At 30.8% G+C, this 13,527-nt stretch overlaps 1 protein-coding gene across 13 annotated transcripts in view; it reads right to left on the reverse strand.

Annotated features, from left to right (window-relative positions):
- Positions 1-13,527, reverse strand: part of Scn1a (sodium voltage-gated channel alpha subunit 1) — a 171,950-nt gene that overhangs the window by 14,015 nt on the left and 144,408 nt on the right. For 8 of the 13 annotated variants that reach the window (XM_087199801.1, XM_087199833.1, XM_087199806.1 and 5 more), the window contains 5 exons: positions 12,882-13,036; positions 11,314-11,487; positions 8,824-8,946; positions 1,405-1,686; positions 1,212-1,277 (listed from right to left, as the gene is read on the reverse strand). In XM_087199801.1, coding sequence (XP_087055927.1) covers positions 1,212-1,277; positions 1,405-1,686; positions 8,824-8,946; positions 11,314-11,487; positions 12,882-13,036 — 800 coding nt within the window. The remainder of the gene's footprint in view (positions 1-1,211; positions 1,278-1,404; positions 1,687-8,823; positions 8,947-11,313; positions 11,488-12,881; positions 13,037-13,527) is intronic. The other 5 variants (XM_087199837.1, XM_087199828.1, XM_087199841.1 and 2 more) reach the window with 1 other exon arrangement.

A 13,527-nucleotide genomic window follows, 5' to 3' on the forward strand; every position in this document is an offset into this window, starting at 1 on the left:
CATGAAAACATCTCAATGGAAAAACAAATCAACAGAGAAATAATTCTGTATAAAGACAAAAACGAAGCAGGATTTTAAAGTTGCCTTTTTCAGAAGCTTGATGTATTAGACATTTGTGTAGAACTTTCACTCTACACTTTCAGAATCACTTAGTCTTTTGAAGGATTGCTTAAAATATTCTTTCCATTCCTCAATTTTATGTAGGAAGTGATATGCTTTAGTGGCATTTACATGTGTGGCTATTAGTTAAGGGTTAAGATAAATGGCAAGGGAAATGTCATCATATGTCTACTACAATATTTAAGGAAATCATTCTGGCTAGATTTTCTAAGTCTCTGTTTTACATATATGAACATTTAGAGTGAGTTAGAAATGCCCAAGAAAAAAAATAGGAACTTCCAACAACAAAATGGGGAAAATTTGTGAAGAAATCAAAGTAAAGACATCTCTGAAAACTGCAAGAGGATTTTGGCCAGTGTGATTTTGTTTGATTAATCTCCTGGTTCAATAACTAAAAACATAAACTTGGTAACAAAAATAAATTTCCATCCTAAAGAACCTATAGAAACAGTAGGGAAGAAATTATACTTTTTTAAGGTGAGTTTTTAGCAGACAAGAGGTAGCAGCATTTTTCTTGTATTATTTGAATAATCTGGATTCTGTTTTCATTTACTGCTTTGTTCTGATGCAGCTGCAGCTAAAAGTGGCACTAAAGGAAAATGTTTAAAGATTGTCATCTCTTGTTTTTATACATTATAAATTATTTTTCTTAATAAAGTCCATCTTAGAGACCTACTGGGACATTTAGGATAAAATAGAGTCCAATAATGATGCTGAAAGTTCATTTGAGATGAAATGACAGTTGCTTATGGTTCATTTCTGTGCCCAGATGTCTCAGATGTTATTCCATTTCAATATAAGAATGTAATCTTGAGACCTATCCTTGCCCAATCTCCATCTAAAATGACATAACTAAGTGGCAGTTAATTCCTATAAATTAGGTACAATCCAACTAGGTGTGTTGTGTGTGTGTGTTTAGAGAAGGGAGATCTATCAGAGAAACAAGCTATTTAATTTCAATATAAAAAACTAGTAACCTAGTTATTGATTTAATTATCAATTAGTTCATATGGAAAATTAAAGGAATCTGGAATAAAAGGGAAAAAAGGGAGAAAAAGAAAAAAAAAGACCTATGGAAGAAACTGAAATACCTGGCCATGAATGAGTATGTCTGCACATGTAATGAAGTTCTGCCCATCTGGACTCACAAACTTGTACTAATAAATCAAAATTAGAAAAAAATATTATAAACTTTCCTATTAGTAACTAAATAACAGATGTAGCTAGTACTTTGCTATTATTCCAAACAATAAAATATTTTTAGAGAAAATAGTGTTCACTTACAACTTGAAGCAAAGAGAGATACCCAAATCCTACATTATCAAAGTTTACTTTCACATTTTTCCATCGGGCAGTCTCATTTCTTTCTATTAGTTTTAGGCAATCAGAATGGTTATTCACTTCGCTGATCTCAAACGTGTCACCAGTTGTGGTGTTAACACAGTGGTAGAATTTGCCAGCAAACAAATTTACGCCCATGATGCTGAAAATTAGCCAGAATATAAGACAAACCAGAAGCACATTCATGATGGAGGGAATTGCTCCTAAAAGGGCATTCACAACCACCTAATACACAAACGGAAAAAAAGAAAAGTCAGAATTCTTGTTGGTTAAAAAAGAAATGCATTCCCCTAATAATCTTTAATTTTTATATTTTTTTCTATCAAGACTAATTCTAGGATATTTAAAAGCAGAGTAAAAGAAACTTAAATATTTTCTTTCTTAATACACTTAGGAAAGCAAATATATACAACATAAAGAAATTTGAGAAAGGAAGAAGTACTAAAAGGTCAAAGGAAAAGCAAAAAGTAGAGGAATATGCTGCTTCATGAAGACAGAATATGTGTTGTTTATCAGAAAAAAAGAGCAATAGTAAGTCCTATACAGAAGATTAACTCATTTTTTAAAAAGGCAGTATATTAAAGAACAGAACTAAAACATTTGAACATGAGTTGATTTGACCAATATATTTTTAAAATAAATTTTAAAACTCAGATGTATAAATATAAAATATTATGAAATACCTAATATAATTTGGCCTTAATTATTCATGCATTGCTATGACTAATAATTTTTGCATAAGAAGCAAGACAATTTAGCATTATGTATTTCATTAGATCATCACATCGTTTATTTCAAGCTCCAGTCATATCAGTTGTTTCATTTACTGAGTTTAATTCAATAAACTTATTTCAAATGAAACACAATACAAATTAGTTTCTTAGGAAAAATAATACATAACTATCAAATCTGATATGATTTCATGAAGTTCTGTGCGAAATTACCTACTTTTTTCCTATCCAAACCCCTTATTTCTAGATCAGAAATGAAAAATATGAATTTTCATAGTTGACAGCAATGTTGTCTTTGCTTCCTCATCCACAGTTCCCCCTGGAGCTGCACATAGAGAGCCAAAAGGGAACATAAAAATAGACCCTAAAATGCTTGTACATGGCAGATGATGTTTCAGACTTGAACATTAATACTTAAGATTAATTCTACCTATATACCTCTTTTATTTTTGTCAATCTGATTCAAAGTAAACAAAAGGCACCAAAATATCTTCTATTTGGCTTTTGATGCCAGCTTGTTTTTAGAACAAAGATTCTGATTGCCTGAAAAATATTGCAAGAAGTAAGTCCTTACACTTCTGAGCCTTTGTTGAAGTCTGTAAAGATCTTTAGGCCTGGGGACACAAAGCAGTGTGATAAGTGAGCCAAAAGAAATAATGAAACCAGTAAAGACAAAGATGGAAAATGAACATGAAGAAATTAATTCAGCTTGTGTTACCCAGGCAGAACCAGATGACGTGGCCTATGTAGCCTACCAAACTGACAAATCTTATCTCATTTTACTGTTTAGCTTAATAAATTGACAGAATAAACCCTTATTTTATACATAGATAATTTAAAATATATGGATAATTAGATTCTTTGAATTTGATATTTGAGAGCTAAAATCAAGTTATTATTTATTCCTTCCCTTCTCTCAATATTTTGTGTACCATCCAGATTAAAATGTTGTTTCTATTCTGTAGGTATAGAGGATGTGCTAAAATGCAGTATTTTCCCCATAAACACCCATTTTATAGAATGAGCAGAGTAATGATTATTTATACCCATTTCACGAACTTCTTTTCACAACATTCTGTAAGTCTCTCACTTCCTTCTTTAAAATCTTTCTCATCTTTGTCACTTCTCCATCCTCCTTGTCCCCGTCCTTGTTCTGTCCTTGGTTACTTCATCCCTACACTCTTGTCAGACTCTCCTTTCTCCCTTCAATACATGATGAGTTAATCTTCCTCAAGTCCCATTTTAAAATCATTTAATGGTTCCCAGTCATTACCCAATACTTTCTTTACCTTGATTTGAATATCACTCCACAATCTACATTTCTAGTTTCAACTTTCCTGGCCACTTATACATCATGCCACTCAAACTACAAGAGTTACCATGTGCTAATTGCCAGAGAATTGAAAAGCTATTTCCTTTGAAATTCCTGTCCAACATCTTGCTTTCTGAAGTTGTCTTTTATTTGAAAGGCTTTAATACAAAAAGCACTTTCATGGAGCTTCACCTCATCTCCTAGTTTAGCCTCCTGCATAAAGATAAGAGTTTTCTCCTCTGAATTCAAGAGTCAGAAGTCTAGTACTTTACTAAACTACAGAGATAATTTATTATTGTGGTCTCATTTGGCAAATGAGAAAAGTGTAGAATAAGCTAAGCTCCAAAAGTAGACTATAAGTAGCACCTCGTGCTCTCCCAGTCTACCTCATTAGTTGTCTTAAGAGTTGCCCCCACTTATCTGGTGATTGGTCTGTAGTACAGTTAATTATATTCTTGTATTCATAACAGATTGTAGGCTTTTAAAAATATACAAGATGCAAAACTGTATGTGAGACTTCTCCAAGGCTCTGAGGGCTTTGAATACAGGAATACAACAGAAAGCTTCTTGAATATACAAAAATGATTGAGTGAATCAATGAATGAAATAAGGTTAGCCTAGCATTTACTGATCAAAGTTTAGGTTTTAACTCTTATTTCTGAATATGAGAAAAAAATAATTAAAGAACCAAGCACAAGAAAAAGTTTGGGCAAGACAATAAACCTGAGACATTTACTTTGAAACAGAGAGTAGTTCTGAGTTAAAATGAACACCAATTATGGAATTTATGACACAGCAAGTGCTCTGCAGTTATGCAGTTCAGGATTTGACATGCAAAGTTGGAAAGTACTTGGCCCCCTTGAAAGGCCTGTTTGACTAAGGTAAAAGAAAAAATTTTTGAAAATATTTGCCATAGTATTGGGGAATTTACTATACAAAGGTCTATTCATATTTAAGATCTAATTTTATTAGCCAGCAATGGAACATAGAAAGGATTACTTTTTCCCAAGAGCCTGATCCTATGTGTTCCTTCAGCCAAGAGGGAAGTGTATTAACTCTTTTTAGTCTCTAGAGAAAAGATAATTGGTTCCTGTGTGGGGATTGCAGAATTGATCGAATAAACTGGAAAGACCAAACTGAGACTGCATAAAAGGAGATGTCTAAGAAAGGAACAATCTTAATGATTAATACTGTTTCCTCTCACAAGCTTTTTTTTCAAAACATCATCAAATAGAATGTCTCTAGCCTAGCACAACCAGTTCTTACAGAAACTTTCTATCTCTGGTTCATTATCTGTACTTTTTGATTAAATCAACATGAAATGAGGAGTGGACAATTAAGTGGTACATTAGTGCTAGGAATTCTGATATATTTAGAAAGTCCCCTGAATGAATTGTTTTTGAAGTTCTAATCAATACCATGGTTTTTAATGCTACTCTAAATAAATTCAAGAAAACTACAAAAATTAAAAGTAGGTAAAGTAGAAATCATATCTGTTGAGTATGGAGAAGAATAAAATATTTTTACTCTAACAATTAAATTTCCATGGTGTGTTTTACTTAAGGTAATTATTTTTGAAGAATAAGCTAAATCAATTATCCAAACAAAAATTCCATCATTTTGTCCTCTTCAAAAAATTTTCTTCCTGCACAATATTGGTAAATATTAAGATCAATATAATTTATTTTAATTTTTGTTTTCATTATGATATCTTCTAAGATCTGAAAAAATTAGCTTAGAGTGACTTATTCTAAGAAGTGAGTTTACACATTTGTTTTTATATTAATATTTATCAAGGTGTTTTTCTGTTTTATTTCTAAATGAGGGTCCTATTTTGTATAATTTAAATAAATGGGCTTATTTGGATTTTCCCCCATTTAAAACCCAGATGATTTGTAATTATTCAACTCAATATACTTTTGCCTTGTTACATTTTGAGAACAACCCGTACAAACTTACACCAAAATGAAAATGAGAATGGTCACAATCAATAACAGTCTTATGAAACCTGGAATATCACACATTAGCACCTGCTCAAGCATATTAATAGTTGACTTTTGGTTTGCAGCTGGCCTTTTTTTAGGATCCAGGCAAAAGTACTAAAGGGCAAGGGATGTATGCTTTAAACAGTATCATCAATTTGACAAGTTAATTATTTTTCACACAATCATCCTACACAGGGTCCCCCACCCTCACCAAATAATTTCCCATCAATGGGTAACTCAATATACACATAAATAAATCATATTCAGTGAAACTTAATAAGATATCAACCACAGGGGTCAAAAATCCACAAAAGGTAAAATCACTAAGGTATTTTTTTCAAGAGAAATTTAGAACAATTGAAAATAGTGGATTCGGAAGTAAATACTATATTGTCCCTACTGTAGTGCCATCGTCCCTTCCCACTCCCACCCTCATCCCACTTCACATAAGTCACAGTGCAAGGATTAAAGGTAGCAAAAGGGGTAATACAGTACCCATAATAAAGGGCTGAGGGGAGGAACCAGCGCTCCACCCCATCCAAGTTGGAGCAAGATTATCCTATATAAAATAGAAATATATAGTTTGTTATTAGTTAGAAATCTGATATGACAGAACATTTGGTGTTACTTTTGTATATGATGCTCTCTGTTTCCCTCTCAATTAAGACTTGAGTTCTTTTGAAAAAGTATTTAAGATTTCCTAGATTAGGAAATTAAAAATACAAATTTAAATACAAATTTTATTTTACCCTAGGTATTCACAACATCAATTCACCCAGTTCAATTTTATGGGTTGAAAAATTTGGACTGGAAATTTGAAATACAATAAATGTTCAAAAGCTGTCAGCCAGAAATGTGCATAAAGCATGCAAAACACAAAGTGCAACGTGATGATAATTTATTTAATACTTTCTAACTTCTTATCAAGCACTATACAGCATGCTTTATTCGGTAGTGCTGCATAAAAGCGCATGCTTTGAAAAAGTGACAGAAAAACAAAATTAAAATGAGTGCCTGGTTTATACTTTAACAGAGATATTGAGATTTTATGCTGCTAGGGAAAAGAATTAAATGAGTTTCTGAATATATGAAATCTCATTTCCTAATTATTATCATCATCATCATCATTATATCTAACCTCACCATTATTCATGATTAAATGCCAGAAACACAAAAAACATAATCAATAATAAGGTAACTTTGACTTCATAATGCCAAACAAGTGTTGAAGAGCTCAGTAATTTTAGTATGGTATGATTAATTTACTATGTCATTTTGAGGCAGGTGGCCACATTCATAAATCTGGTTATATAAGTGACTGGTTTATCACCCATATGGAGTTTATGTTTTTAAAATTCCAGGATTCAGAAATTAATCTCTTTTTATGTAAAGCATTACTGGGTAATAATTACAGATAAGGTTATTTCAGTAAAAAGTAAAATTAGACCAACAAGACCAACCTTTTATGGACATAGAGTGGTATGTATGCAAATACGCATTTACTCACAGAATCAGTAAATTTCTGAGAGGCCAAAATTGAATTGTAACTTCAAGTATTTAACAATGCTAGATTTTAGAAACCTTTTAAAATGTATTATTTTCATTCAGGCAACATGTTTTCAAGTAGAATGTACAAAAGCAATAACTTTCTTGAGAACTGAAACTGCTACTGTAAAACAAGAGTGACATTTAATTGTAAAACAAGTGTAATTTTTACATATTTTGGAAAGCGTTTCTGGCAGTATTTTAATGAATATGTGAAGATCTCTGTGAGAAATAAAAGACTAATTGTGTTATTAAATTGAGGAAATGAGGAAAAGCTTTTAGTATACGTTGAGAAAGAGAAAATAAGTCTTGTGTTTTTAAAAGGTGACATTTTAAATAAATTTAATTTAGAAAGGAATATAAGGCTGTAAAAAATGCAAATAGAAGTCGATAATTCATTTCTGTAAACATTACTGAACAATAGGCAGTAAAACAATGTGTTTCTGTTGGACTTAGTAGCTTTGTTTATATAAAGCAATCTTGGCCCTTAAAAAACAGAATTCATTTTTTTACACTATATATTTTCTATATTAATGATTCATGCTTTAAAAAAGTTGTGGAAAATAAAATCAATAAGGGAAAAATTTCTAATTTGTTATGAATTATAGAGAATAGTTTAATGTTTTCTTAAAAGGGCTAATATAAAAATTTGTGTGATAAATAGGACACACATGTGTAAATACCAAATAGTATCTCTAGTGTGAGAAACTGAAAGTGTAAATAAGGATGAAAATGATTAAAACGAATAATTGATAATTTGCAAAGGAAAAGGTCCAAAGGTGGAGGGGTGGCGGGAGGGGAAGGGGAAAGGGAAGAAAGGAAAGGAAAAATTATGAGAAAGAAAGAAATAAAAAAATGGAAACAAAGTCTATGTAAATAGGGAAGGGTGGTGGGGGTGAAGGGCGCACAGGTAATGGGGGAAAAAATAAGAACTAAGATACATCATGTTCAGGTACAAACACCCAATGATAAATGTAAATGTATCGTATACTTAAAATGTACCAATTAATATATAAATAAAAATAAATAAATAAATAAAAATTTGTGTGATAAATGATATTTAAATTGAGCTCAATTTATGAATCATCTATGGTAATGAGTCAAAGAATATACATTTTATTTATAGGACTTTGTTATAAATGTTTTACTTTACTATCATAAAATTGTGTGGGTTTATATGTAATATTTAAATTAGCATTATTATTATATATATTAAGAGAACACTCACAAAGTGAGGTTATATTAAATAACTATTTTCAAAGTTTAATATCCAGTTAATATTTAATATCTGCCCTTGGATATATTCAAATAATGTAAACTTTGGCATTGTGAAGACAAAAGTTTTTGACAACTCTTAATTTTTCCTTTACACCCATTAAGTATATGTGTGATTTATATTATTTTCAATAAAACTCAGTAAGTACAGATGGATCATCACAAAGGACATATATGATGTGGAATTTACATTAGATAATTATTATATTGCTACATATAATACTTTAATGGCACATCTGATTTTTTGTATATAGAATTGTAAGGAAACTCCCAATGTAGATTAGGAAATAAAGTCATTTTAATGAACATAGCAGATAAATGATATTATATCATTTTAATAGAGGACTAAATTCTCTTGCATATCACCTAGAAGTAAATATGCAACAGATAGAGGATAAGATAGCAATTTTGCAAAGATTTGCCATTCCTTTTGCATGCATGTTTCCCTTTTTCTAAACTAAATTGAGTTTAATTTTGGCTACATACAATACTCCAGGTTTTTCATTTTCCTTACCCTCATCCCTTCAAATCGTGATAAAGCTCTTAGAGGTCTCAGAGCTCTCAGTGTCCTGAGGGATTTTATGGCACCAAGTTCTGAGTAACCCAAGGCATTTGCTGTTAAGCTGACCAATGAAACCTGCAAACACAAAAAAGAATACGCAAATGAGTTGTCATTCAATTTGTAGTTACTATGTGATACAACAAATAGAGTTGTTATTTGTAGTTATTGAGAAGATAAACAATTGGACACTTTCAGTAAACTTTTAAAATTTTATAAGGAAATATTTTTAGTTTGATTCATGGAAAGTTCTTTTAAAGGCATTAATTTAAAACTAGAGAAGATGATTTTAAAAACAAATTCAACAAAAAACCTTAAATGTCATGTAATTGATGAATTGCTTAACCAATATAAATGAATTGAGCAATAGCTGAAAAATGAAATTAAAAATGAATGAAATGAAATAGAAACCGGGGGATAGTTTCATTGTACAGTGAATGCTTAGCATGTATAAGGGCCCGGATTGAGTTTCCACCACCCCCAAATAATAATAATAATAATGATAATGATAATGATGAGAGGAATCCAACTGAAAGAAAATGTCATTCTTTACCCGTTTATTATTTGTGCTGAATTTAGGGCTTTGCCTATGTCTAACTGTAAAATACAAAAGCTATTGTTGTACTAGAAAAAGCAAGAAATCTCTACCCTAAGTTAGTATATTCAACTAATTGATATTTTCAGAAATTAATGTACTATATCAGTTTTGAAGGTGACATTTTTGTCAAGCTAATATATTGTTTTCTTGCTTACGTTTCATTTCTATGTAAATAATTTAACTAAAAAACTAGTTTTGTCATGAAACATCTTCAACATTTGATATGGTAATTTACAGCTTCTACCAGAATACCTGATTCCAAGTGATATTATTTGGCTCCAAGTGACTATTTAGTGAATATTTACCAAGTAAATAAAAAAATAGATTTATTTCACTTAAATGAAATATGCAAAGACTAAAGAAAAAACTTCAAGCATCTAATTTTCTACAAAGAGGAACTGCCAAAATGTTAATCAAAGTAGAATTACAATTTATGTTGTAAGTGGTTGGTATTATAGATTTCTACATACACTGGTCATTAGTTTTGCAAAATTTTCCATTCTGTCATTCTCAACATACTTTTTACATTATTTAAGATATGCTATAATTATTTTTGTCTTTTTTTAAAAGGCTACACTAATACCCAATGAAATAATTAAAGCAGAATATTGAAAATAAAAGTATTATTATCAGAGTACATAATTCTCTATAGAATTATTCCAAAATAGTTCATAAATGACTATTTAAATCAAATTGTAATAATAAATAAAATTATCTTTCTTTCACCAGTGTTCAAAATGTAATAAGTAAAACAGTAGAAAGCTAATCGCAGTAAATTTCAAGAGTTAATTTATGTTTAGGTTTAAATCTAGTGTAAAAAATTATGAGAAATAAAAATATCGTGTAACTTCTAATTCTTAAAACCTCAATATTAAAGACTCTCCCCTGGTTTTTTGATATGATGAAGCAACTTTTCTTTTGAGTTTTCTCTTAATTCACTTATTTTTTATGATATTTTAAAGCTTTTAAAATAGTTTTTGGCTGCCCACTCTTGAGAATCAGAGATCAAATGCATGCATAACTCAGCTTTCATGTTCAACAAGAAACCTTCATAATGCTACTGGATTACGTCCCTTTAGGGAAAAACTGTTGCCTATGAAATTATCCTATTTTGCACAGTTTCTAAAGTTAAACTTATGTCAAGATAACACGAGAGATGATGTTTAACTTTAATGTGTTGAAATTAGTCACTTGCTTTAGGGAAAATGAAGTATTAATCATTGAAATTTAGTCTACATTATAGGAAAACTCTCTTCCTTGTATAAAGTGGATATATGTCTTTCACTACACTTAGGCATACCTTACTTCTATAATGGAATTATATAGTAGATCGATATAATCTATTCTTTATATATACCTTTTAAAAACTTTTAATAGATCAAAGAGAATTAAAAAAAATATAGTGCTAGTGACCACCGTTACTGTTATTGAGTTCCTTTAATAATGTGAAAATACTATCACTATTTTACAGGGTTAGTGATTAATTAGTGACATAAAGTCAATAGTTGCTAGAGCAGGAGCATAAACTCTAGGCTGTCTGATTTACAACATAAGAAATTTGAGTAACATGTGTTTTATATTCTCCATTTCACCACTTTCCCTTTTGGATGCTGTGTTTTTTCCTCCCTTCTGTATTTTGTCCTAGATATCCACAATATATATCATCTCCTCAATGCTATTTTAGAGCATTACTAAATTACCTCATGACTTTCAAATACTACATTACCATTCTGTGGGTGACTATCCTGTCATCACAACACAATGGTCAACTATTTGCCATTTTAAAAGTAAAGTAAAAATAAAACAAACTACCTTGAATAGCAGACAAAGATATGGAAGATACCTACATCAACAATCAAGAAGTCCAGCCAACACCAGGCATTGGTGAAATATGTCTGATATCCATATGCCACCCATTTTAGAAGCATTTCCAGAATGAAGATGTAAGTGAAAACCTTGTCAGCATATTCCAACATAGTCTTAATTGTCTTTCGTTGATCAATATATATATCTTCAAATGCCTGTAAAGAGAAAGCTATACATTTTAAGTTTCAAATAATATTTTATTCTATAAGCTTTATTTGGGGGGATTATACATGCATCTGATGGCCCATTAGGTCAGGAGGGCAGAGGAGCAGTGTTTATTGTTGCTTTGTTACTCTCAAAGGTGTTCAAAGGAGAATTATACTCTCCATTGCTACTATAACCACAAGAAATAAGTAAAAACAAATTAATTTGATTTGTTCAGAAAATACTTCTCAATGTCATAGTCTAATGTAGCTTTCCCAATCTGTGGTTACAGATTTATTTAGTTTCATTTTTTTGTTTCCTTTTCTTGCCTGAAAAAACAGAAGAATAAAAACTTATGGTTTTATAAAGCGAAAATTGTTGATTGTTAGAGTGCTTAATTTTACCAAATTGTTGGGTCCACCTGCTTTTTGTTTCTTCATTTACTTGATAGTTCATATTTCTCAGTAGAGAAACTGCATGATAATGCTTAAATGACACACTTTTTATTGAGAGCCTAATATGAATTCTTCTAATATAAGCCTTTTGATATTTTTCTTCTAAGTATGTATTCTTTTCAAAGATTAAAAGCAGTTCTTGTCTAAAATGGCATACAAGGAAAGTTTATTTTATGAGAGAAATCTGCAGGAAGATACAGGCCTATGTTAGAATTATAAACCTCTAAAGAAACTTGTAAGCAATTGTATTTAAGACTGGTAAGCTTTTTAGCACATCATATCTATCTATTTATCATCTAGCAGCCTACATACTTCCTTTATTTCATTGTTTTTCTAAAATGTTATATTTTTCTAAAGCATATATATATATGAATTTTGATGAAATGAACACCTTCTTATAAAGAGAAAGTGATCCTTAAATGTATCATTTAAGCATGCTGCTCAATATTTATTGTTACCAACATTCATTGGTTCCCAAGTAGCAAAAGAGCAGTGAATACAATTGGAAGGAGACAGCAAAGTGGTCCCTGAGGACATACTGTCTGCCAATAAGGAGATAATAATAATAATACTATTCACAAACAAATTCATTAGAACTCAGAGGATATAAATTCCCAATCACAGCCATTATATAAACTATACTGTGGTTCCCATACATTTTTTCAAAGAGTAATTGAATATTCATATACTTATAATGAATAAATTGTGGGGCAAATTTTATGGCCTAGTTAATCATAAATAAAATTATAAATAATTATAAATAAAATATTATAAAAGTAACTCCAGAAATACATATTTATACATTAAGTATTTTGTGTGGAAGATAAAAGATGACCTTATTAAAATACACTGGATGCAAAGACAATGGAATAGAAAGGATTAATACATCATCAGTATTAGAAGATACTAAAAAATTAGTATGGCTGCACTTTTGCTTAAAATTCACTCACCAGAGCACCACTACTCAGGAGAATCATGAAAACAATGAAGGTCTCAAACCAATTATGTTCAACTATTCGGAAGCATGTTCTTCTCAGGTTCCACCATTGTTTTCCTCTCCCTTCCTCCACACTGATTTGACAGCACTTGAACCTTTGTACACAGCCTGCAATTATAATGTTCAAATAAGAGTAGATAACATAAATCTGCGATTTCTGTATGTTTCTTGGCACGTTGCTGTTTCCTCTTTCCATTATTATTGTTCTTGGTATCTTGCTAAGACAAATCTCCTAAGCCTGGAGCAGTAAGAGCACATTCATTAGCTGTGTGAAGGTGTAAAAAGTTCTCATCCACTTTAAATCGTTCCCTGGCTAAAAATACTTGCATTTTCTGCCTCACAGTGTTATCGCCCAAGAAAGAAAGCACTGTAAATTACAAGCGAGTGTAAAGAGCTTCCCTTATTATCTTATTGGACTCTGTTGAAGTCACTCTAAAAGAAGACTTCAAAACGGAAATTAACAATAACAAGAGAACTACCTGTTTGAAGAGGACGTAAGTAATAATGTGGTTCTTTCCCAATAATACTAGGTTTGATGATTTTCTTGCGGTGCTTCTAGAAGGACTTATACATTTTTCAAAACTAATTTAGTGCCCTAA

The sequence above is a fragment of the Heterocephalus glaber genome, unplaced genomic scaffold (genome assembly GCF_053883595.1).
Source record: "Heterocephalus glaber isolate CG9 unplaced genomic scaffold, H.glaber_assembly_v1.0 deba00000347, whole genome shotgun sequence".
In the NCBI taxonomy this organism is placed as follows: domain Eukaryota; kingdom Metazoa; phylum Chordata; class Mammalia; order Rodentia; family Bathyergidae; genus Heterocephalus; species Heterocephalus glaber.